The following is a 27388-nucleotide window of genomic DNA, read 5'->3' on the forward strand; positions in this document are numbered from 1 at the left end:
TGTCACCAAAACACACACACGCACACAGTACCAGTCAAACGTTTGCACACACCTACTCATTTAAGGGTTTTTATTTATTTTTATTATTTTATACATTGTAGAATAATAGTGAAGACATAAAAACTATGAAATAACACATATGGAATCATGTAGTAACCCAAAAAAAGTGTTAAACAAATCTAAATATATTTTAGATTTTAGATTCTTCAAAGTAGCCACCCTTTGCCTTGATGACAGCTTTGCACACTCTTGGCATTCTCTGAACCAGCTTCATGAGATAGTCACCTGGAATGCATTTTTAATTAACAGGTGTGCCTTGTTAAAAGTTCATTTGTGGTATTTCTTTCCTTCTTAATGCGTAGGGGTGGTATACAGAAGATAGCCCTATTTGGTAAACTACCAAGTCTATATTCTGGCAAAGAACAGCTCAAATAAGTAAATGGAAACAGCAGTCCATCATTACTTTAAGACATGAAGGTCAGTCAACACGGAAAATATCAATCATTTTGAAATCTTCAACCACAGTCACAAAAACCATCAAGCGCTATGATCAAAATGGCTCTCATGAGGACCGCCACAGGAATGGAAGACCCAGAAACACCTCTGCTGCAGAGGATAAGTTCATTAGTGTTACCAGCCTCAGAAATTGGAGTCCAAATAAATGCTTCACAGAGTTCAAGTACCAGACACATCTCAACATCGACTGTGTGAATCAGGCCTTCATGGTCAAATTGCTGAGATAGAGATAAATTGCAGAGATATGCCATCCCATCTGGTTTGGGCTTAGAAGGACTATCATTTGTTTTTCAACAGGACAATGACCCAACACACCTCCAGGCTGTGTAAGGGCTATTTTACCAAGAAGGAGAGTGATGGAATGCTGCATCAGATGACCTGGTCTCCACAATCCCAACCAAATTGAGATAGTTTGGGATGAGTCCGACCGCAGATTGAAGGAAAAGCGCCAACAAGTGCTCAGCATATGTGGGAACTCTTTCAAGACTGTTGGAAAAGCATTCCAGCTGAAGCTTGTTGAGAAAATGCTGAGAGTTTGCAAAGCTGTTATCAAGGCAAAGGGTGGCTACTTTGAAGAATCTCAAATATAAAAATATTTAGATTTGTTGAACACCTTTTTGGTTACTACATGATTCCATATGTGTTATGTCATAGGTTTGATGTCTTCACTATTATTATACAATGTAGAAAATAGTAAAAATTAAGAAAAACCCTTGAACGGAGTAGGTGTTCTGAAACTTTTGACCGGTAGTGTATATATACAGTGCCTTCTGAAAGTATTCAGACCCCTTGACTTTTTCCTCATGTGTTTACTTTACAGCCTTCTTCTAAAATGGATTAAATAAAAACAAATCCTCAGAAATCTACACACAATAGCCCATAATTACAAAGAGAAAACTGTTTGACATTTTTGCAGATTTTTGTAAAAAAATAAAACAGAAATAACTTATTTACATAAGTATTCAGACCCTTTGATATGAGACTCTAAATTGAGCTCAGTTGTATCCTGTTTCCATTGATTATCCTTGAGATGTTTCTACAACTTGATTGGAGTCCACCTGTGGTAAATTCAATTGATTCTACATGATTTGGAAAGGCACACACGTCTATTTAAGGTCCCACAGTTGACAGGGCATGTCAGAGCAAAAACCAAGCCATGAGGTCGAAAGAATAGTCCGTAGAGCTCCGGGACAGGATTGTGTCGAGGCACAGATCTGGGGAAGTGTACCAACATTTTTCTGCAGCATTGAATGTCCTCAAGAACACAGTGGCTTCCATCATTCTTAAATGGGAGAAGTTTGGAACCACCAAGACTCTTCCTAGAGCTGGCCACCCGGCCAAACTGAGCAATCGGGGAGAAGGGCCTTGGTCAGGCAGGTGACCAAGAACCCGATGAACACTCTGACAGAGCTCGAGAGCTCCTCTGTGGAGATGGGAGAACCTTCCAGAAGGACAACAATCTGACACTCCTCAGTAAAAGACACATGACAGCCCGCTTGGAGTTTGCCAAAAGGCACCTAAAGACTCTCAGACCATGAGAAACAAGATTCCCTGGTCTGATGAAACCAAGATTGAACTCTTTGGCCTGAATGCCAAGTGTCACTTCTGGAAGAAACCTGGCAACATCCCTACAGTGAAGCATTGTGGTGGCAGCATCATGCTGTGGGATTGATTTTCAGCGGCAGGGACTGGGAGACTAGTCTGGATTGAGGGAAAGATGAATGGAGCAAAGTACAGAGAGATCCCTGATGAAAACCTGCTCCAGAGCAATCAGGACCTTAACCTGGGGGCGAAGCACACAGCCAAAACAATGCAGGAGTGGCTTCGGGACAAGTCTCTGAATGTCCTTGGGTGCCCCAACCAGAGCCCGGACTTGAACCCAATCGATCATCTCTGGAGAGACCTGACAAAAGCTGTGCAGAGACGCTCCCCATCCAACCTGACAAAGCTTGAGAGGAGCTGCAGAGAAGAATGGGAGAAACTCCCCAATTACAGGTGTGCCAAGCTTGTAGCATCATACCCAAGAAGACTTGAAGATGTAATAGCTGCCAAAGGTTATTCAACAAAGTACTGAGTAAAGGGTCTGAATACTTTTATAAATGTGATATTTCATACATTTTTTGTAAATTAGCAACATTTCTAAAATCCTGTTTTTGCTTTGTCATTATCGTGTGCAGATAGTTTTTTCCCCTCATCAATTTTAGAATAAGACTGTAACGTAACACAATGTGTGAATACAACTAAAAGCACTATTGTACAATGCCTGATAAAGTGACTGACAAAAACCAAAGTCAGAGTCGACAGTCAAGGACATTCGGGGAGATAAGGAGATGTTGATGAAGGCTATTTGTCCAATTGATTGCTTGAATATTCCATAGAGAAATAAAGTTAAAACCTTGATGAAAAGAAGAGGTAAGCTGTGGGTATTGCCACATTGTAATAGAAGGGAATTAAGTCATTGCAGGTGTATTGCATCATTCAGCCTGCAAAGTCAGTTTTTTTTCCCTTCTAACACTTTATTACGGTACACACAGAGTGAATAATGCTGTGTTAAGGCTATTTCTGAAGAGAGCTAACATCTTTACCCTAGCAGCCATGTCATTAAAGTCCCTCTATGTCTGTGAAAATGTGACAACTGGATAGCTGTTAGAGAATAGCCTACCCCACAGATAACACGTACTATCACCTGGTCGGTCACCATACAGTATGCAGTATATTAGTGAATCCATTACGACCTTGACATTTCATCTCTGTCTGTGTTTCTATAGAAGAGACCATTAGTGGAGGCTTTCCCAGCTTTTTAGCCTTCATGGTAAATACATCTATTTCAATTAAAAATATATGCATTGAATTTCACTTAGAGGTGATTAATTAGGTAAAGGTCCACATTAATTAAAAAAATGAATACAAAAAAATGAATATTCTTGGTTTCCATCATGAATATATCTGTGAACTATTAACAGAGAAGAGGATGATGCTTATGGTTCCCTGACTGCTTATTTTCTGGGCACAAGTTCAAGCAGTTCAGCACAGATGGACGAGACAGGGCAAACACAAATAGAAATAATGTTTCTGCACATTTCTCCCCCCACCCCAACCCAGTCCTCAGGTTCTCCGCTCTGCAACGGGTTTGAGAGTTTCAGTGATTCTAACCATTATGGCTGTTCAGTCATTTCTTTTGGACAGGCTCCACCTGGCAAAGCCTGTCCCACTCTCTCTGCTCGGACAGATTGGTACAGACGAATGCTGGCAGACATTCCCATTAATCTGTGAATCCTGAAAAACAATGCCTTAACCTGCTGGGCCATATGCTTGGGAGACATTATTGTGTTAGAGAAGAGAGAGAGAGAGAGAGAGCCTTCCAGGCATGTTGGTCCCCATGGTGGCAGATGGGAGATTCTGACAAAAGGTGGCATTTGCTGTGTTGGGTCTCTGTGTAAACATAGGAGAAATTGGCGTGCTTAGCTCAAATGTTTGTAGTGACAAAAGGTCTTCGGGTGCCAGGTTCAAAAAGCATATACTTGAAGAAAGGGAAAAACTCACCCACTGAAATATTATTTAAGTTAAGGTATTTTTTTTTTTGCCTCAGAGGTCACAAACAGACAATAGGCATTCACCCATATTTATAGATGATGTCACATTGCAGTACTGCATCTTTCTTTCTTCACAATGATTCTTTACATACATTATTTACAGACATTTCCTACTATTTTCCACAAGAGCTTCAAAGTAAAAATGACAATAAACAAAGAAATAGGCACTTTGTTGCTCACAGGCAGCAACTTAACAGAAGTTCTTCATTCAGGACTCTAGGGCTCTCTGTAAGACATGGATTTAAAATCTCCCTCTGTAACAGCAATTTATCACCTACTATCGAACATGCTGACCACACCGCTCGCGTCCTGTGCATTGCAAAATACATTTACACATACAGTTGAAGTCGGAAGTTTACATAAACCTTAGCCAAATACATTTAAACCCAGTCCCTGCCTTAGGTCAGTTAGGATTTACTTTATTTTAAAAATGTGAAATGTCAGAATAATAATTGAGAGAATGATTTATTTCAGCATTTATTTCTTTCATCACATTCCCAGTGGCTCAGAAGTTTACATACACTCAATTAATATTTGGTAGCATTGCCTTTAAATTGTTTAACTTGGGTCAAATGTTTCGGGTAGCCTTCCACAAGCTTCCCACAATAAGTTGGGTGAATTTTGGCCCATTCCTCCTGACAGAGCCGGTGTAACTGAGTCAGGTTTGTAGGCCTCCTTGCGCACACGCTTTTTCAGTTCTACCCACACATTTCTATAGGATTGAGGTCAGGGCTTTGTGATGGCCACTCCAATACCTTGACTTTGTTGTCCTTAAGCCATTATGCCACAACTTTGGAAGTATGCTTGGGGTCATTGTCCATTTGGAAGACCCATTTGCGACAAGCTTTAACTTGCACATGGGGACATGTACGATCTTTGTCCCCAAGACTGATGTCTTGAGATGTTGCTTCAATATATCCACATAATTTTTCTACCTCATGATACAATCTATTTTGTGAAGTCCACCAGTCCCTCCTGCAGCAAAGCACCCCCACAACATGATGCTGAGTTCAGTGTGTCAAATCGGAGGGCCTGTTGTCCGAACCTCTGGCAGTCTCTATGGGGGTGCCACAGGGTTCAATTCTCGGGCCGACTCTCTTCTCTGTATACATCAATGATGTCGCTCTTGCTGCTGCTGATTCTCTGATCCACCTCTACGCAGACGACATCATTCTGTATACCTCTGGCCCTTCTTTGGACACGGTGTTAACTAAAGTCCAGACGAGCTTCAATGCCATACAACTCTCCTTCCGTGGCCTCCAACTGCTCTTCAATGTAAGTAAAGCTAAATGCATGCTCTTCAACTGATTGCTGCCCGCACCTGCCCGCCCGTCCAGCATCACTACTCTGGACGGTTCTGACTTAGAATATGTAGACAACTACAAATATCTAGGTGTCTGACTAGACTGTAAACTCTCCTTCCACACTCACATTAAGCATCTCCAATCCAAAATTAAATCTAGAATCGGCTTCCTATTTCGCAACAAAGCATCCTTCACTCATGCTGCCAAACACACTCTCATAAAACTACCGATCCTCGACTTCGACAATGTCATTTACAAAATAGCCTCCAACACTCTACTCAACAAATTGGATGCAGTCTATCACAGTGCCATCCGTTTTGTCACCAAAGCCCCATATACTACCCACCACTACGCGACCTGTACGCTCTCGTGGGCTGGCCCTCGCTTCATACTCGTCGTCAAACCCACTGGCTCCAGGTCATCTACAAGTCTCTGCTAGGTAAAGCCCTGCCTTATCTCAGCTCACTGGTCACCATCGCAGCACCCACCCATAGCACGTGCTCCAGCAGGTATATCTCACTGGTCACCCCCAAAGCCCATCCTTCGTTTGGCCACCTCGCATCCCAGTTCTCTGCTGCCAATGACTGGAACGAACTACAAAAATCACTGGAGCTGGAGACACATATCTCCCTCACTAGCTTTAAGCACCAGCTGTCATAGCAGCTCACAGATCACTGCACCTGTACATTGCCCATCTGTAAATAGCCCATCCAACTACCTCATCCCCATACTGTATTTATTTATTTATCTTGCTCCGTTGCACCCCAGAATCTCTACTTGCACATTCATCTTCTGCACATCTACCATTCCAGTGTTTAATTGCTATATTGTAATTACTTTGTGATAGGTGAGAATTGTCTGTTAATTGAATGATTAGAATATTCCGCCCTGAAACATATAATTGTATGGAATTGATTAGAATGTATAAAATCATAATCAATAAATGTGTAGTCCTAATCAGAATTAGGGTAAAGATAATGTGTCTTTATGGTATTATAAACACAGACTGTCTGAGCTTGGTGCCGACCTGACTAGAGATTGGGAGAGAACAGGGAGTACGTGTCAAGAACAAGGTCACAAAGCTCTGGTGGCTGGGTAGCAGGACATGTGTGTGCGTATGGCTGTGTGGGCGTGAGAAGTCAGTATAAAATTAATTGTTTTGTATTCTTGACTTTAGAACATTCTCTGAATAAACGGTACTAACCTTTTGTATAAGCTGAGTCTTTGACTAATTATTTTTATACCCATGGTCTTACAAACCTCAGGAATTGGTCAGAGCTATTGATTGATTGTTATTATCATTGGGATTGGAAATTCTCTTTTCACTTTGCCACCATGGCCTATTTATTGCCTTGCCTCTCTTATCCTACCTCATTTGCACTCACTGTATATAGACTTTTTCTACTGTATTATTGACTGTATGTCTGTTTATTCCATGTGTAACTCTGTGTTGTTGTATGTGTCAAATTGCTTTGGCCAGGTCGCAGTTGCAAATGAGAACTTTTTCTCAACCAGCCTACCTGGTTAAATAAAGGTGAAATAATTTATTAAAAAAAAATCTAATTTAAAATTTGGTTTCTTACTGTGCTCACCAAGACCTGTTCTGTTTTCATCTACAGTGAGCACAAAACATCTCTCTGCAACAATAAAATCTCATTGTAAAATCAATTTGACATTGGATGACATTTAAAAAAAAACTTCTGCTCTAGATCGTCATCAGTTACTCGAGTTAATAAAATGCTAAACGCATTCTTTGGCACATTAGAGCTAGCTCTGTCTGTGTGTATTTAATATCCTTCCCAATCAGTGAGGTTCAGTGCTGGGTAATTGCTGTAAAATGAAGAGGGAGAGGCAGCCACCACTGATGGTGCAGCCTGAGAAAAAACCTGCTATCAACCATCAGCATTAACTCAATGTAATTAATAACCAGCTCAGCGTATTAATATGAATAATCACCTCGCCTCACTTCCTGTGATAAGTGATGCACTTGAGAGAGTGGGTTGGAGGAGAGAGAGAGGCGAAGAGAGAGAGAGAGAGAAGCCTTGGGGGAGTGCCAGCTCGGCCTTCCTGCTGACCCCAATTCAGCTAGGCCACAGCGTAAATCGAATTTGAGTGGGGACGAGGGGGCCAGGAAGCCTTATTGGGAGCAGGGATGAAGGACAGTGAAAAGCTACCTAGCTGCCGGCGGAGAGGAGCTGAGCAACAATTCATTTCACAAGTCAGGAATAATAGAGTAGAGGCGCTGCTGCTGCTTACCCTTACAGTAGGTGGTGGTCAGAGCCAAAGGTTAGGAGGAAACCTGTGGACTAGTGGATAGTGAATTCAGTTAATCCCCCAAAAAACAGTGGGATGGTGGGTTGTAAAAGCACTATGAGGTCAAAGCTGTTGCAGTTTAAGCACTTGGTTGGTTAGGCTATGCGTTTGTTGTCGATGTTTTGTTTTTCAGCACAGCTCAGAATAAACTGGTGGCTTGATCAAAAAACATTGTTGGTTATGAGAGGGTTATTCATTTATTCATATTACTGATCTGTTACTCTAATAACTTTAGTTACAAGTGAGTGCGACAACAGAACTGTTGGGCTGTTGGCTGCAGAGCCGGGGTAGGCAGCTGCTCCTGTTGTAGTCTCCCTTCCAGTAAGGCACTCAACCATCACTATTCATTCTGTGCATGGTCATGCTTACCGCTGCTCCCTATTACAGCCAGACTCTGTCTATGGCCTTACACAACAAAGAACGGGAGCAATTTGGCAGAGGTGCCTCTTGGAAAAGTAGCCACGCTGTCTAACAGTGAGCAGCTTGCTCGGAAATAATATGTTTGTATATTTAGAATTACGTATATTATAACTACTGACAATGTCACACCCTGATCTGTTTCACTTGTCCTTGTCTCCACCCCCCTCCAGTTGTCACCCATCTTCCCCACTTATCCTCTGGGTATTTATACCTGTGTTTTCTGTCTGTCTGTGCCAGTTCATCTTGTTTGTTCAAGTCAACCAGCGTTTTTGTCTCAGCTCCTGTTTTTCCCCAGTCTCTCATTTTCTCATCCTCCTGGTTTTGACTCTTGCCTGTCCTGACTGAGCCCGCCTGCCTGACCAGTCTGCCTGCCCCTGACCTTGAGCCTGCCTGCTGCCCTGTACCGTTTTGGACTCTTTCCTTTCCCTGACGCTTGAACGTCAACGTTCCCTTGAACGTTCCCTGACCTGCCTTTTGTCTATCCCTTGGATGGTAAAAATACCAGAGCTCAAACCATCTGCCTCCTGCGTCTGCATCTCGTCTCGCCTTGTGTCGTTATAGACAACTGCATACAGTACCAGTAAAAAGTTTGAACACACCTACTCATTCAAGGGATTTTTCTTTAATATTTTCTACATTGTAGAATAATAGTGAAGACATCAAAACTATGAAACAACACATATGGAATCATGTATTAACCAAAAAAAGTGTTCAAAATATATTTTAGATTCTTCAAAGTAGCCATCCTTTGCCTTGATGACAGCTTTGCACACTCTTGGCATGCGCGAGCAGTGTGGGTGCAATAATTTAATAATATAGATTTCTAAATTTATTTTGCAACACTCGCTCACCGCACGAGCGGTGTAGTCAGCCTGTTATAGGAACGCGCTCACCGGCCAAGAACACGCACTGTCATGGATGCAAGGTCCGATCACTTCTGAAACCAATGTAATGAAACAGTCTCGAACCCTCAACCTTCTAGCCTGAAGTCCAGCGCACTATCGACTGTGCAGCAAAAGCATGCTCCAGCGGCACAGTCGATAGCACGCTGGACTTCGGGCTAGAAGGTCGAGGGTGTCTGTCGTTACAATAACACACATACATTAATTATTCATTTCGGTTGCCTATCCTGACAAAGTATTTGACTCTGAACTTGCAAATTCTGACCGGATTACATAATGAACCGAAGCGTCCGTTGCTATGCTGGTTGCTTGGCTCTATGTTACCGGGTAGCAGCTGCAAAGGAAGGAGGACGCGGGCAGTTCTAGTTCTATTTAACTCATGAACGCTCGCTCAGTCTGAGCAAAATTATTGCCATAGAATTACTCTCCAAGGACTGTGTTTTTGACGGTGACTACCTGCTGCTTCAGAGGACCGAAAAGACTGGAAAGAGAACACTCTTTACCATATATAAGTAAATATTGTTAAATAGGAATAAATAATTTAAGTGTTTTTAGATTGAAGTTGTTAGCTACTTACTGCCTAGTCAGCTAACTAGCTAGCCAACCAGACAGTTTAATTTAGGTAACATTAGCTAGCTAACTAGCTACTGTAACTGTTATTGTAGCTTTCTGTTCGTATTGTAATGAAACAGGAAGGGAGCAGGTCTCGAACCATTGCCCTTCTAGCCCGAAGTCCAGCACGCTATCGACTGTGCCGCAAAAGCATGCTTGAGCATAGTCAATATCCGCGCTTATAAACCCAGGGTTGTTACACTACTCCCTCCTTTCAAAGAGCGCGTTCAAAGAGCACGTCTTTGTTACACTACTCCCTCCGTGTAAGACTCAACGTCTTACACGGAACCCAAACCGGCTGCCAGCGTGTGCCATCTTGCATACATTTATTTTGTCCCCCTACACCAAACGCGATCACGACACGCAGGTTAAAATGTCATAACAAACTCTGAACCAATTACATTAATTTGGGGACAGGTCGAAAAGCATTAAAAGGCAAGTTAGCTAGTTAGCTTGCACTTGTTAGCTAATTTGTCATATTTAGCTAGCTTGCTGTTGCTAGTTAATTTGTCCTGGGATATAAACATTGAGTTGTTATTTTGCCTGAAACATACAAGGTCCTCTACTCCGACAATTAATCCACACCTAAAACGGTCAACCGAATCGTTTCTAGTCATCTCTCCTCCTTCCAGGCATTTTCTTCTTTGAACATATATGGTGATTGGCATCTAAACTTTCATAGTATTACCACGAAGAACGGCAACACAGTTCGTCTTTCAAGCACCCATGTGGGTATAACCAATGAGGAGATGGCACGTGGGTACCTGCTTCTATAAACTAATGAGGAGATGGGAGAGGCAGGACTTGCAGCTCGATCTGCGTCAGAAATATAAAGGACTTTTATTTTAGTCCTTGGCAACGCAGACGCTCGTTGACACGCGCAAGCAGTGTGGGTGCAATAATTGAATAACATAGATTTCTACATTTATTTTGCAATGCTCGCGCACTTTCCAACCAGGCGAAGCACTATGAAAGCACCACTGATCTCAACAAGAGGCGCAACATTCAGAGAAATTCACAATTCAGGGTAACGTTAAGCAGTTAACTTCTATTAGATATCTGGACGGATATAACTTTGTACAACCATTTTTCATCTAGCTAGTTGGTAATCTACAGTACATGTTGCTAGCTATACATATAGTTCAGTGGAGGCTGCTGAGGGGAGGATGGCTCATAATGTATGGAATGGTATCATACACGTGGTTTCCATGTGGTTGATACCATTCAATTGACTCCATTCCAGCCATTCCCTCAGCAGCCTCCACTGATGTAGTTATATGTCTGTCATATTGAGGTATCTAGCTATAAGTTAAACCTGATCAATCAAATGGATAGGTGTAAGCAAGTATGGTAATTCCAAATGTTCTTAACTTGGTGTCTTCACTAGACAGAGAGAGAGAGAGATGGGAGGGGGAAGAACGTTTTTTTTTAAAGGATGAAAGTGAGAGAGAGGGAGAGAGGTGGGAAGAGAGTGGAAGACAGAGAGAGAGATGGAGAGAGAGAAAGACAGCAGTTCAAATGTATTTTATTTAACTAGGCAAGTCAGTTAAGAACAAATTTTTATTTACAATGATGGCCTATGTACTTAGACTTAAGTATTTCAACAACTCTTCTCTTACAACTTGTTAGGCAATCATATGTACCTACAGGGGAAGGATGGTCAGCCACATAGGAGGGTGATTTTTACTATTGAAAAGGAGGCCATGCTGACCGAGATCCAAGCTGGTCATTTTGGAGTGAAGCACATGACTGCCAATATCAACATACACTTCTTCTGATGGGGAATTGTCAAGGAGGTGGACAGCTAGGCAAGTTAAATAACATTTTGTTTATCAATCACATTCTGTTTGTCACACCCTGATATGTTTCACCTGTCTTTGTGCTTGTTGCCCTCCAGGTGTTGCCCATCTTCCCCATCATCCCCTGTGTATTTATACCTATGTTCTCCGTTTGTCTGTTGCCTGTTCGTTTTGCTTGTGAAACCTACCAGCGTTTGTTCCCTTGCGCCCGTCTGTTTCTTGCTCCTGTATCCTAGTCCTTTTGACCCCTCCTTTTGACCCTTCTGCCTGCCTTGAGTCTGCCTGCCATTTTATACCTTGGCCCACCTCACTGTATAATTGACCCCTGCCTGCCCTGACCCTGAAACTGCCTGCCGTTCTGGACCCTTTACCCATGCCTGCCCTGACCCTGAAACTACCCGCCGTTCTGGACCCTTTACCCCTGCCTGCCCTGACCCTGAAACTGCCCGCCGTTCTGGACCCTTTACCCCTGCCTGCCCTGACCCTGAAACTGCCTGCCGTTCTGGACCCTTTACCCCTGCCTGCCCTGACTCTGAAACTGCCTGCCGTTCTGGACCCTTTACCCCTGCCTGCCCTGAACCTGAAACTGCCTGCCGTTCTGGACCCTTTACCCCTGCCTGCCCTGGCCCTGAAACTGCCTGCCGTTCTGGACCCTTTACCCCGGCCTGCCCTGACCCTGAAACTGCCTGCCGTTCTGGACCCTTTACCCCTGCCTGCCCTGACCCTGAAACTGCCTGCCGTTCTGGACCCTTTACCCCTGCCTGCCCTGACCCTGAAACTGCCTGCCGTTCTGGACTCTTTACCCCTGCCTGCCCTGACCCTGAAACTGCCTGCCGTTCTGGACCCTTTACCCCTGCCTGCCCTGACCCTGAAACTGCCTGCCGTTCTGGACCCTTTACCCCTGCCTGCCCTGACCCTGAAACTGCCTGCCGTTCTGGACCCTTTACTCCTGCCTGCCTTTGACATGTCGTTTGCCTGCCCCTGTATTAGAAATAAACTGTTTTGTTTCTTCGACACTGTCTGCATCTGGGTCATACCTGAAACGTGATACTATTATGTCTGAAATTATTATGATTTCAATCAATGTCATCTCAAAGAGCATACAATGTTTCAATTTGTCACTTTTTACTTAAAAGGTCAGTACCCTGTCTAGCCTGCCAGGGCAAAGACTGTGGCGCCGGTGTTGAAGCCTATCAAAGTTGTTTCACCATGGCACATGATCGGTAAGTGTCCCAATTCAAATTTTTAAATTATAAGTTGCTTTGTAATGGTTGCTTTATTTGACCACAGCAGAGTTCAATATTATGTGTGTGTGTGTGTGTGTGTGTGTGTGTCAATATCCTTACAAATGTGAAAATCTGCATACTTGTCACGTTCTGACCATAGTTCTGTTAATATCTTACATTGTCAATAGATATTGCTTTCCTACCCTCTCCTCCAGGTTTGGTGAATGGACCAACCAGACCCTCACGATTGCCATGGGCAAGTCCTTTGATTGGTACCAGGAAGGGTGGGAGAATAACCTGAAGGTAATTCTCTTTGCACACAACAGCAGGTCTTCACCGAGTACGAACAGGAGCCACAGCTGTTGACTGAGGTAAACAATGCCATTGTATATACAATTATTGTATATACTGTAGTCTTTCAAATGTGTGATCGACTTAGTGTTGTTGTTTGTCTGTTGCTATTTTTGAATAACGTACTTTCAGATCACTGAATCCCCACCTGATGTGGTGGAAGTTGTCGAACCAGATCAGAATGCCTTCGAGTACTACCTTCAGGCACGGACTGAGAAGGACGTGGAGGTTTTTGACCAGGTAAAAATGATTGTCTGCTGTTAATTTATTTTCTGGACCTCCACGAGATATGTAAGAAATGTATTTGTAATATGAATTATAATTGCATTTATTCCTGTTATCAATCAAGTTGAGACAACATGGACAAGGCGCAGGAGAAACCGAAGGAGAGCAACCGGAGCAGAATCAAGAAGGGGACTAAGTGCTACGACATCCGGGCGAAGGAAGGCAAGACCTGGGAAACCTCGCTGCTCTTTCACCTCCTAGCTGAAGTCACCATCTGTTAAAGTGAATATAAAAAATATCATCACTATTTGCATTTGCACACAAAATAACCTGAAGCTAGTTTTAGTTTCCCTAACACTGATATATTTTATGACGCCCTACACTTCAGTGAAGCCCAATAGATAAAGCTAGTTAAGTTAGTTAGTTAAAGTTAGTTAAGCTTTGGTTGCCATTTGAGAAGGCAAGAAATGATAGTTATGCTGAGCTTCTAAAAATGTACCTCTTCAATTTACCTCTCCAAGTTACTTTAGGACCATCAACTGTCTGAGCCCCCCAGGAGGTATCCCATCCACCAGAAGCAGTGAGTTTGGATCAGTCAGATTCTCTGGTCTTCTTGGTCGGATGCGGACAAGCTTGAGGTAGACTATACCTTCCTTAAGTGTTGAAAAGTACATATCTCCCATTTATAACACTGCACTAATCAAATCTTCTCACCGTAAACCTGTGTTTGCTTGTTTACGTCTGTATTCTACCCTGTTCCCTTTAACTCTGCTGCTGTTCTCCAGGACCTAGGGGTTCTGCCCAACACCCAGACATGGATCCACCTGATGTCCTCCATTACCTGTTCTCCAGGACCTAGGGGTTCTGCCCAACACCCAGACATGGATCCACCTGATGTCCTCCATTACCTGTTCTCCAGGACCTAGGGGTTCTGCCCAACACCCAGACATGGATCCACCTGATGTCCTCCATGACCTGTTCTCCAGGACCTAGGGGTTCTGCCCAACACCCAGACATGAATCCACCTGTTGTCCTCCATGACCTGTTCTCCAGGACCTAGGGGTTCTGCCCAACACCCAGACATGGATCCACCTGATGTCCTCCATGACCTGTTCTCCAGGACCTAGGGGTTCTGCCCAACACCCAGACATGGATCCACCTGATGTCCTCCATTACCTGTTCTCCAGGACCAAGGGGTTCTGCCTAACACCCAGACACGAATCCACCTGATGTCCTCCATTACCTGTTCTCCAGGACCTAGGGGTTCTGCCTAACACCCAGACATGGATCCACCTGATGTCCTCCATTACCAATCACCCTCCAACTTTTCATTATATCATCTACAGCTACTGTTATTGTCATGTTGTCATCTGCCAAGAAAGTTTATGCTCTATCATACTGGGCACATAATGTGACATACACATATAACCATTGAGGTCTCCCTCTTCAAATCCCCCTTCTGAGACTAGCAACCTGTTGAGAACAAGTGACAGGCAGAACCTCCCACCCACACAACAACCACCTGCTCTATATTCCACACACCAGAATTCAGTATTTTAGTCTGATTGCCATGTGAGTGTAGAAAAAAATCTATGAAAATAAATTAAATGACACACCTTATGTATTAAAATCTTAAATATTGCCAGGTTGGTTTTCACAGCTGTCTCAAAAGGTGTTCATTATTGTGAGTTATCCTATGATTTTATTTATTTGCTCCACATTATTCATTGTTGTGTCCTAGGACCTACTAGATACGTGTATATTCAACCACGAGGGTTTACTATATATTCAACCACAAGGGTGTATTAATGTGTTATGTGAGATTGAAAACATATATCATAAGAGAGGACTACTGAAATGATATTATTTCAGTGTAGATCAGAGACTGGGCAGGTTAAAATGAAAACATGACAGCCAGACAAGCCAGCGTATAAATCCAACAGATTTGCATATGAATGGAGTGGAAATGAGCTGACTTTGTGTTCTGTAAGATAAGTAACTTTAAAGTGTCAAGCAGATTACTCATTTTCAAATCAAACGTATTGGTCACATACACATATTTAGCAGATGTTATTGCGGGTGTAGCGAAATGCTTGGAACACTGCACTCATCTGTCAAATTTACAAACCGTAACATTTAAAAGACATGGATTTCATGTTGTACTTGTCAACAAGGTACCCAAAAGTAGTTTGAAGTAATGTTTTCATTTTATTAGCTAAACAAAACTTGTTAAAACAGTAAAATTATCACGGAAATCAGCCTTGTTTGCATAGCGATGATGAAAGTCAGTAGATAACACAAACCCCAGCTGCAAACTGTCTCCAGTTTATACAAGTCCTTTCATGTCCAATTCATCTCCAGCTCGTATCCCATTAAGCATAGCAAATATATAATGTAATCTAGTTTGATTAGATGCACCGAGAGGACAGGGTTTTTACAATAAACAGCCTTCAGAAAGTATTCACCACCCTTGAATTTTAACAAATTTTGTTGTGTTACAGCCAAGATTTAAAATGAATTAAAAAGAGATTTTGTCACTGGCCTACACAATAAATACCCCATAATGTCAAAGTGGAATTATGTTTTGACAAATTACATAAAAAACGTAGACCTGAAATGTCTCGAGTCAATAAGTATTCAACCCCTTTGTTATGGCAAGCCTAAATAAGTTCAGGAGTAAAATAATGACTTTAATGGCTGTGATAGGAGAAAACTGAGAAAGCAATCCTGTACAGACGAAAAAAATATTCCAAAACAGGAAAAAAAACAAAAAAACAACCTCACCCGAACATCCTCCTCAAACTCCTGCTGACTTTCGCAGATTCTGCCTTTAATTTCCTGAAGTTGCCGGTATTGGCTACAATTGGAGTCTGCAACCTTTCTCATGTGGAATGCCAATTTATTTTACAATTTCTACCGATCTGCATGCCAGTTATGGTTTTCATATGCACATTTTCATGGAACAGTTTAATTTCATTTATAATAATGTCTTCGTATCTCAAAAGCATTGTCATGTGGTTAATCAAAATTCTATTGAAATCTAAGAGGTCTGTTCATGATAAAGTGCTGCTTTCTTGACATCTACAGTGCCTTCAGAAAGAATTCATACCCCTAGATTTATTCCACATTTTGTTGTGTTACAGACTGAATTCAAAATTGATTAAATATACATTTTTCCCTCACCCATCCACACACAATACCCCATAAAGATAAAGTGTAAACATGTTTTTAGACATTTATTAAAAATTAAATACATTACCCTCCATCAGCTCTACATTACCCTCCATCAGCTCTACATTACCCTCCATCAGCTCTACATTACCCTCCATCAGCTCTACATTACCCTCCATCAGCTCTACATTACCCTCCATCAGCTCTACATTACCCTCCATCAGCTCTACATTACCCTCCATCAGCTCTACATTACCCTCCATCAGCTCTACATTACCCTCCATCAGCTCTACATTACCCTATCTAGATTGCACAAGTTCAACCCTGATGTTTTAGATGTGGCTCAGATGAAGGAACATTCCTCCAATCCACTTGGCAGTGTTCAAAACTACACAGGGGGTATGCGATACCATATTCTCAATTCATGGGGTTCCATTCCCTTTAGTCCCGGAGGTCTGTCTACTGGGTAACTTTTCTAATTCCAATCTTAGGCAAAGCCATACTATAAAGCTAATAGAAATATTGCTAGCAATTGCCAAGAAATGTATTGCCTTGAAATGGAAAATCGGTTTCCCCCCTGCCAGTTGCAATGTGCCTATCAGAAGTAAAAAGTTGTGTCCCACTGGAGAAAATCACTTACTGCTTGAGGAATAAGTTAGACATTTGACAGAATTTGGCACTGATTGTATCTCTAAATAATCCTCACGTAATGTTTCACATGTAGCCTACGGCAGGTATTATTACTTTCATTTATTGTGTATATATATGGTTATTGTAAGATTATTGTCACTGTTATATGGTCTAATATCTTTTTATTTTTGTTTTGAATGTTCTTAATTGGAAAATGCTAAAATAAAAAATACAAATTAATGAATGAAATGCATAATTCTCATTTACACGAGTGTTCACACCCCTGAGTCAATACATGTTAGAATCATAATTGTATGTGTGGGGTACAGAGATGAGGTAGTCATTCAAAAATCATGTTAAACAGTATTATTGCATTCAGAGTGAGTCCATGCAACTCATTATGTGACTTGTTAAGCACATTTCCACTCCTGAACTTATTTAGGCTTGCAATGACAAAGGGGTTGAATACGTTTTGACTCAAGACACTTCACAGCTTTTCATTTTTTATTAATTTGTACAAATGTTGAAAAACATAATTCCACTTTAACAATACAGCATATTGTGTGCAGGCCAGTGACAAAAAAACGACATTTAATCCATTTTAAATTCAGGCTGCAACAAAGTCAAGGTGTGTGAATACTTTCAGAAGGCACTGTAAATCAACCAGACAGGTCCTACAGGCCCTTTTGTCACACCTGGACTACTGCCCAGTTGTGTGGTCATGTATGGTAAAGAAGGACACACAGTTGAAGTCGGAAGTTTACATACACTTAGTTTGGAGTCATTAAAAGTCACTTTTCAGCCATTCCATAAATTTCTTGTTAACAAACTATAGTTTTGGCAAGTCGATTGGGACATCTACTTTGTGCATGACACAAGTCATTTTTCCAACAATTGTTTACAGACAGATTATTTCACTGTATCACAATTGTAGTGGGTCAGAAGTTTACATACACTAAGTTGACTGTGCCTTTTAACAGCGTGGAAAATGTCATGGCTTAGAAGCTTCTGATAGGCTAATTGACATCATTTGAGTCTATTGGAGGTATACCTGTGGGTGTATTTCAAGGCCGACCTTCAAACTCAGTGCCTCTGTGCTTGACATCACGGGAAAATCAAAAGAAATCAGAGAAAAAAAAATTGTAGACCTCCACAAGTCTGGTTCATCCTTGGGAGCAATTTCCAAACGCCTGAAGGTACCAGGTTTATCTGTACAAACAATAGTACGCAAGTATAAACACCATGGGACCACACAGCCGTCATTCTGCTCAGGAAAGAGGCGTGTTCTGTCTCCTAGAGATGAATGTACTTTGGTGCGAAAAGTGCAAATCAATCCCAGAACAACAGCAAAGGACCTTGTGAAGATGCTGGAGGAAACAGGTACAAAAGTATCTATATCCACAGTAAAACGAGTCCTATAACGACATAAACTGAAAGGCCACTCAGCAAGGAAGAAGCCACTTCTCCAAAACCGCCATTAAAAATCCAGACTATGGTTTGCAACTGCACATGGGGAAAATATTGTACTTTTTGGAGAAATGTCCTCTGGTCTGATGAAACAAAAATAGAACTGTTTGGCCATAATGACCATCGTTATGTTTGGAGGAAAAAGGGGGAGGCTTGCATGCCGAAGAACACCATCCCAACCGTGAAGCACAGGGGTGGCAGAATCATGTTGTGGGGGTACTTTGCTGCAGGAGGGACTGGTGCACTTCACAAAATAGATGGCATCATGAGGGAGGAAAACTATGTGGATATATTAAAGCAACATCTCAAGACACCAGTCAGGAAGTTAAAGCTTGGTCGCAAATGGGTCTTCAAAATGGAAAATGACCCCAAGCATACTTCCAAAGTTGTGGCAAAATGGCTTAAGGACAACAAAGTCAAGATGTGTAGTGGCCATCACAAAGCCCTGACCTCAATCCTATAGAAAATGTGTGGGCAGAACTGAAAAAGCGTGTGTGAGCAAGGAGGCCTGCAAACCTGACTCAGTTACACCAGCTCTGTAAGGAGGAATGGGCCAAAATTCACCCAACTTATTGTGGGAAGCTTGTGGAAGGCTACAAGAAACATTTGACCCAAGTTAAACCATTGAAAGGCAATGCTACCAAATACTAATTGAGTGTATGTACTTCTGACCCACTGGGAATGTGATGAAAGAAATAAAAGCTGAAATAAATAATTCTCTCTACTATTATTCTGACATTTCACATTCTTAAAATAAAGTGGTGATCCTAACTGACCTAAAACAGGGGATTTTTTTTTGGATTAAATGTCAGGAATTGTGAAAACTGAGTTTAAATGTATTTGGTGTAAGGTGTAAGTAAACTTCCTACTTCAACTGTAGGAAGATTAAAGTTTGACCAGAACAGAGCAGCACGTATTGCACTTAGATTTACATGGAGTCAGTGGTATGTCAGTGGTATGCGTGTCAATTTCTCCTGGCTCAAAGGTGAGGAGAGACTGACTGGTCTTTGTCCGATGTGTTGATGGGTTAAAGGTATCAAACTGTCTATTCAAGTTCAGACACTCATCGGTACCACACAAGACTTACAGCCAGAGATCTCGTCACAGTCCCCAGGTCCAGCACAGAGGCTTGGAAACGCACAGTATTAAATAGAGCCATGACTACATTAAACTCCGCCAGCCCTGGTAACTCAAGCTAGCATTAAAACCAGTTAAAAAAAACTGATAAAAGAACACCTTGCTGGGTACTGTGAAGAGAGACATTTTTTTATATTTTGTATTGTATTTTGCATTATATTATGTAGTGTTATGTATATTATTATTTGTGTTTTGTTTCCTGTTTGGACCCCAGGAAGAATTGGGGAACATAATAAAATATTGTGTCTGTGTGTGCCTCCATGACTACATGCGTGTCCAGTGTCGTACCTTGCCTGACGGCGAGCGTGGTGGTGTAGACTAGGAACAGCAGGATGTAGTTGAGAAAGCTCTGGAACACGGGCGTGTTGGCGTGGTATTCATGAGCCAGGTACTTGCTGGTCAGCCCGATGCCACAGACGAGCAGAGACAGGACCTGGCCCAGAGCCAGAGTTACCAGAAGTTCCCTGGAGAGGAGAGGCAGGATAGAAGACAGTGTTACTACACACTGGCATTACAGTACAGCTACTAAACCATAGACTGGAAAGGGCATTGAAACGCAGCTTGTGTACTACAGTACATTCCCTTGACTTTTTCCACATTTTGTTACGTTACAGCCTTATTCGAAAATGTATGAAATTGTTTTCTTATTTCAATCCACACAATACCACATAACGACAAATAAAAAACAGGTTTTTAGAAGTGTTAACAAATTCATAAAAACATCAAAAAATATCACATTTACATAAGTATTCAGACCCTTTACTCAGTACTTTGTTGAAGCACCTTTGGCAGCGATAACAGCCTCGAGTCTTCTTGGGTATGACGCTTGTCGTGGTAATTATTCTATTCAAAGGAGAGACTTTTAGATTTCTTCAAAACTAGCAAACTTTATTAATAATTACTACAGTAATGGAGCGTTAACGTTCACCCAATGTTGTAAAGTTAAAGCCCAAATAAACAGGGTTAGGTTACAACTCTTTATAGTCTGCCTGAGTCCTTGTGACAAAGAACATACGTAGAAATTATACAAAAAAGGTACATTGTCCTCTCATTCAACAGAAATCAAGATTTAAATTACACCAAATGTTCTGTTTCTAGTTCATTTACTGCTTGTTTATACAGAAATGCTAATGTAACATAGGATACTAGGCCCTTCCCTCAGAATAATGGAGTCCAGTATTCATCTGCCATGTGGGAGAAATAAACTGGAGGGAGGGTCTGCCTGGCACTGGCAGACAGGCACACAGACACTAATCATAGAATGGAATGCAGTCTTCAGCTTATCACCAAGCCATCATAAAACTACTTTCAGCGTTAAACCTCAGAGGCTCCCCTCAGAAAAACAGACCGTGAATGTACTAATATAGGAATACATTCTAATATAAAAGTAATGTGATTAACATAATGTTGTAATTCTACAACACGCTACAACCTTGCACACCTATATTTGGAGAGTTTCTCCCATTCTTCTCTGCAGATCTTCTCAAGCTCTGTCAGGTTGGATGGGGAGCGTCGCTGCACAGTTATTTTCAGGTCTCTCCAGAGATGCGCGATCGGGTTCAAGCTGGGCCACTCAAGGACATTCAGAGACTTGTCCTGAAGCCACTCCTGTGTTGTCTTGGCTGTGTGCTTAGGGTCGTTGTCCTTCTGGAAGGTTCTCCCATCTCCAAAGAGGAACTCTGGAGCTCAGGAGTGACCATCAGGTTCTTGGTCCCCTTCCTTACCAAGACCCTTCTCCCCCGATTGCTCAGTTCTTCCATTTAAATGTTCTTTCCATTTAAGAATGATGGAGGCCAGTGTGTTCTTGGGGACCGTCAATGCAAAAAAATGTTGGTACCCTTCCCCAGATCTGTGCCTCGACACAATCCTGTCTCGGTGCTCTACGGACAATTCCTTCAACCTCATGGCTTGGTTTTTCTCTGACATGCACTGTCAACTGTGGGACCTTATATAGACAGGTTTGTGCCTTTCCAAATCATGTTCAATCATTTGAATGTACCACCGGTGGCCTCCTATCAAGTTGTAGAAACATCTCAAGGATGATCAATGGAAACAGGATGCACCTCAGCTCAATTTCGAGGGTCTGAATAGTTCTGTAAATAAGGTAAATAAGGTATTTAAAAACCTGTTTTCGCTTTGTCATTATGGGTTATTGTGTGTATATTGATAAGGAACATGTTTTATTTAATACCTTTTAATATAAGGCAAAAACGTAACAAAATGTGGAAAAAGTCAAGGGGTCTGAATACTTTCCGAATGCACTGTAACGGCATGGCCAGTGAACAGAAGGTTCTTGTCTTTAATTTAAAATATTTGAAAGTGTGTATTCAAGTGTGTATTCTTCCTTATGCCTGTGTATTTAGGCTTCCATGGTCAGGTGACATGGTCTGGTAAAAACTCATGGCCCTAGCTACAACAGCAGATCAACATGTGTCCATATCAACCACAGACCCATCTCTCCATCCCACTGTCTCCCACAGAGTTGTCACCTTCTGAACTCATTACAACCTAGCGTCTCCAGCTGTGTGAGGCACATCCAGGTCTTCCAGTCGGATTTATATTAGGACAGGATTTCCAAACACCCTCCATCTGTTTCACCTGTTCTTATGATTGCTTCACCTTCTCCAGGTGTCACTTATTTTCCCCAGTGTATTTATCCCTGTGTTTCCCGTCTCTCTGTGCCAGTTCATCTTGTATGTTTTCAAGTCAACCAGCGTGTTTTCCCGTGCTTCTGTTTTCTATTCTTTTTTTCTAGTCTTCCCGGTTTTGACTCTTGCCTGTTTTTTCTGGACTCAGTACCCGCCTGCCTGACCCTTCTGCCTGCCCTGACATCGAGCCTGTCTGTCACAAAATGGCGGACGGAAGACAGGGTGGTGCGGCAGGTGCCGCTTCTCATTCGAATGCTGTAATTTTATCTAAACCATCAGGTGTACGCCGATCCCAGCTAAGTAACTCATGCAAAGAGTTAAAGCGCAATTATGTGTTTTATCTCCAGTACTCTGCCATGATTGTCAGTTATGTAGCTGCTCTACTGATAATCTCGGTGCGTCCTTGCTGGGATGACACAATCAGTCTACTACCGGAGAATATCAACACCAAACACATTGGTTCACCATTCCACGGGAGCGGACAGTACACAGCATACCATAATGTTCTGAATAATGGCCAAGTCTACCTCGCTCCTTATTCTACTGAACCGCTTAGGCGTAACAAACACAAGTCCAACATTTATCGGAAACTGTTAAACTACCTGTTCACTACCCTCCTGCTCTCCGGGGATGTACAACTCAATCCTGGGCCCAATATCACCGAGCCAGTGATACGCACCGGAGTGGAGAGCGGTGGATGGCCTCGTCCACTGGTCGTCGCCGCTGTGGAGGTGGGTGAGTGCTATGGTCCTATGGTTTCTCTCGACTCACCCGGCTCCAGGATAGATTTTGACTCTTCAAACATACCAGAGTCGCTATATGTGATCCCTGACTCTGTTTCTGGTACGCAAGCTATTTAGAAAGCCGGATCAACTCAGAATACCTAAGAGTGAATTAAACTATTTTGAAAAAGCAATTAAGGGAATAAACTGGAATGATCTCTTGTCCTATACAGACGTGGAAGCTGATAGTCACGTGTTTCTATCCACAATCCAGACTACAATAAATGGCTTCCTAAAGAAAATCAAATCCAAACCTGGCCAAAAGAGCACTCTTCCTTGGCTAAATGGAGAAATCTGGAAATTGATGAAAGAACGAGATTATGCTCTAAAAATAGCCCTAAAATCTAAATTAGAGCATGACAGATGTAGGTTTACCATGTTGAGAAATAAGGTGATGAAAGAAATCAGACAGGCCAAGGCAAACTTTTTTATTAACATAATTGGTGAAGCAAAGGGAAATTCTAAATTGATATGGGAGAATCTAAAAAAGTTAACAGGGAAAGACCATAGTAACACGGCAAAAAGACTAGAAATCATGGTGAATAACAATCTAACACAGGATGCAGTCGAAATAGCAATAGCCTTGACTCTGTCAGGGCACTGACACAGAACCCCTCCACTTGTTTCTTGGGCTCAGTGCTAGTGAATGGCACTCAACCTGTCTTCATCATAAGGGAGGTTTCTGAGTCAAAGGTGAACAAGGTGATTAGCTCACTAAAGAACTCTAAAGCCAAAGATGTGTTTGGGATGGACTCTACCTTTCTTAAAAACTACAAAGAGTCACTCATTGGCCCCATTACTAAGGTCACCAACACATCTATTGGTCACAGTGTGTTTCCAAGGGTATGGAAGTCGGCCATAATAACGGCCATCTTTAAATCAGGTGACCCTGCTGACGTGAGTAACTACAGGCCCATTAGTATACTACCTGTGGTGTCAAAGGTTGTTGAAAAGTGTGTAGCAGAACAACTGATTGCCCACCTCAACAACAGCCCCTTCACATTACACTCCATGCAGTTTGGCTTCAGAGCGAAACACTCCACAGAAACGGCCAACTGCTTTCTTCTGGAAAATGTGAAGTCCAAGATGGACAAAGGGGGTGCTGTTGGGGCTGTGTTTCTGGACCTAAGGTAGGCTTTTGATACTGTTAACCATGAGATTCTCATCACAAAATTGTCCAAGTTCAACTTTTCCCCTGATGCCTTGAGATGGATGAAATCATACCTTGAAGGCAGAACTCAGTGTGTCAGAGTGAACAATGAGCTGTCGCCCACTCGTAGCTATGATGTGGGCGTGCCCCAAGGGTCAATACTGGGGCCCCTCCTGTTCAGCCTGTACATTAATGATCTGCCTTCTGTCTGTATTGGGTCTGAAGTTCAAATGTATGCAAATGATACAGTGATATATGTGCACGCAAAGAGCAAACAACAAGCTGCACAAGAACTCACTACTGTAATGGTCCAGGTTACAAAGTGGCTCAGTGACTCGTGTTTGCATCTCAATGTGAAAAAAACTGTTTGCATGTTCTTCACAAAGAGGGCAACAGATGCTACTGAGCCAGATGTCTATGTGTCAGGGGAGAAGCTCCAGGTGGTATCCGATTTTAAGTACCTTGGCATCATACTTGATTCCAACCTCTCTTTTAAAAAGCATGTGAAAAAGGTAATTCAAATAACCAAATTCAACCTAGCTAATTTCCGATTTATACGAAATTGTTTGACTACAGAGGTAGCAAAACTGTACTTCAAATCTATGATACTCCCCCACTTAACATACTGCTTGACTAGTTGGGCCCAAGCTTGCTGTACAACATTAAAACCTATTCAGTCTGTCTACAAAGAGGCTCTCAAAGTGCTTGATAGGAAGCCCAATAGCCATCATCATTGTCACATTCTTAGAAAGCATGAGCTCTTGAGTTGGGAAAATCTTGTGCAATACACCGACGCATGTCTTGTATTCAAGATCCTTAATGGCCTGGCTCCCCCTCCACTCAATATTTTTGTTAAACAGAAAACCCAGACATATGGCAGCAGATCCACAAGGTCTGCCATGAGAGGTGACTGTATAGTTCCCCTAAGGAAAAGCACCTTTAGTAAATCTGCATTCTCTGTGAGAGCTTCCCATGTCTGGAATACACTGCCATCAGACACACATAACTGCACCACATATCACACTTTCACAAAATGCTTGAAGACATGGCTAAAGGTCAATCAGATTTGTGAACATGGTCCCTAGCTGTGTGTTGCCGCTTTCCATGTTGTCTGTTGTCTGTAGCTTGTGAGGTGTGGAAACACTTTGTTGCTTTTATGAATTTTGTCTTGCTGCTTTTTGTTTTATGTTGCTCTGTCTGTATGCTACGTCTTGCTTGTCCTATGTTGCTCTGTCTGTATGCTATGTCTTGCTTGTCCTATGTTGCTATGTCTTACTTGTTCTATGCTGCTATTGTCTATATTGTAATTGTTTTTAATAACCTGCCCAGGGACTGCGGTTGAAAATTAGCCGGCTGGCTAAAACCGGCACTTTTACTGAAACGTTGATTAATGTGCACTGTCCCTGTAAAAATAAAAAATAAAATTTAAAAAAAAACTAAACTCTTTACCTCTTGGACTCAGAATCTGGTTTTGACCTTTTGCCTGTCCACGACCATTCTCTTGCCTTCTCCTTTTGGATTATAATTAAACTACAAAGACTCTAACCATCTGCCTCCTGTGTCTACATCAGGGTCTCGCGATGTGCCCTTATACCATCAGCCATTGTGACACTTAGCCTGGCTTCCTCTCCTTCTTCAACAGGTGGTTCGGGACACTGAGCTTCCTCACTGGGCTTACTGTACAGTGCGGTCTCAAATGAACCCCTATTCTCCATAAAATGTACTACTTCTGGCCAATGACATCCTCCTTTATTCCCATATGGTGCTCTGCTATTGGCTATAACACTCTATTCCCTTGTTTTGGCCCAAGCCTGAACACACACCACCTCTCAGGCCACCTGTGGAGTCTTTGATTGTGTATGTGGTGAAATACAGTAGTGGGACCTGTCAGTCCTGGCTGGAGATGAAAGGGATTAAGAAAGAGCTGTCAATCAAGTCTAAACACACACACACACACAACCCTCTCCCTCCGTAGACAGACCACAGTGCACAAATCAGCCCCTTCACTGCTCCCTCTACACCTACACACAGGCACAGGGACCAGGGAGAACACGCATGGGCACACACACACACTGGAAGAGACATGTGCAAATGTAAAGCAGCTCCAATGTAATATCTGCATATCCAGTACAGAGCTGTAGTAAAGGACCAAAAAACAGGCATACACGCAATCCAGTCGATATACATTAATACTTGTTCCGTTGACTCAGTTAATTTAAAATCTCATTCGGATTGACTGGGAAATAATAGGAAGTGTGTGTGTCCTTATAGAGGAAAAGGCCAAAGAAAGGAGGTACACAATAATATGATACAAACATGAAGAGGTAAACCAGACAGATGCACAGTCAGCTCAGGGAAACCAATTAGATCCACTGCTACCCCTGCAGCCTGGACTGCATTTCAGCAGGAGGGAATTAGCATGCAACATTTTCAGTGCCACAGACAAGTTATGATATTAAAAAAGGACAAGCACCAACAGTGACCTGATCTGAGTGTTTCATCTTAGTAAATTTTCATAGGTACTGCTTATGAGACACACTACAGGTGGTGTTGATATCAGACTATACTTATTTTTTGTATACTCCCTTTTCTCCCCAATTTTGTGGTATCCAATTGGTAGTTACAGTCTTGTCCCATCGCTGCAACGCCGTACGGACTCGGGAGAGGCAAAGGTCGAGAGCCGTGCGTCCTCCGAAACACAACCCAGCCAAGCCACACTGCTTCTTGACCCTCTGCTTGCTTAACCCGGAAGCCAGCCACACCAATGTGTCAGAAGAAACACTGTACACCGCTACAGGAGTCGTTAGCGCGTGATGGGACAAGAACATCCCTGCCAGCCAAACCCTCCCCTAACCCCGATGATGCTGGGCCAATTGTGGCCGCCCCATGGGTCTCCCGGCTGCGACAGAGCCTGGACTTGAACCAGGATCTCTAGTGGCACAGCTAGCACTGCTCAGGAGGCCTGACTATACTTTTTTTTTGCTTATCACATAACAGCGTCAGAACTGTAGAATAAATAAAGGGGGCATATAAGCCGACAATGAAAGTTCTTACAATAGTTGATGATTACATTTCTCTAAAACAGGTTCTAGGCTACATGTGCTCCACCAAGTCAGAACAGTAGGTGAAATTAAGAGGGGTA

General features: G+C 42.4%; 1 protein-coding gene across 1 annotated transcript in view; it reads right to left on the reverse strand.

Moving 5' to 3' along the window:
• The window catches only part of LOC110529587 (solute carrier family 35 member F1), a 138452-nt gene that overhangs the window by 55077 nt on the left and 55987 nt on the right, over positions 1-27388 (reverse strand). Inside the window, exon 2 of the mRNA XM_021611930.2 lies at positions 19955-20130. Within this exon, the coding sequence (XP_021467605.1) occupies positions 19955-20130 (176 nt within the window). The remainder of the gene's footprint in view (positions 1-19954; positions 20131-27388) is intronic.

The sequence above is a fragment of the Oncorhynchus mykiss genome, chromosome 8 (assembly GCF_013265735.2).
Source record: "Oncorhynchus mykiss isolate Arlee chromosome 8, USDA_OmykA_1.1, whole genome shotgun sequence".
In the NCBI taxonomy this organism is placed as follows: Eukaryota; Metazoa; Chordata; class Actinopteri; order Salmoniformes; family Salmonidae; genus Oncorhynchus; species Oncorhynchus mykiss.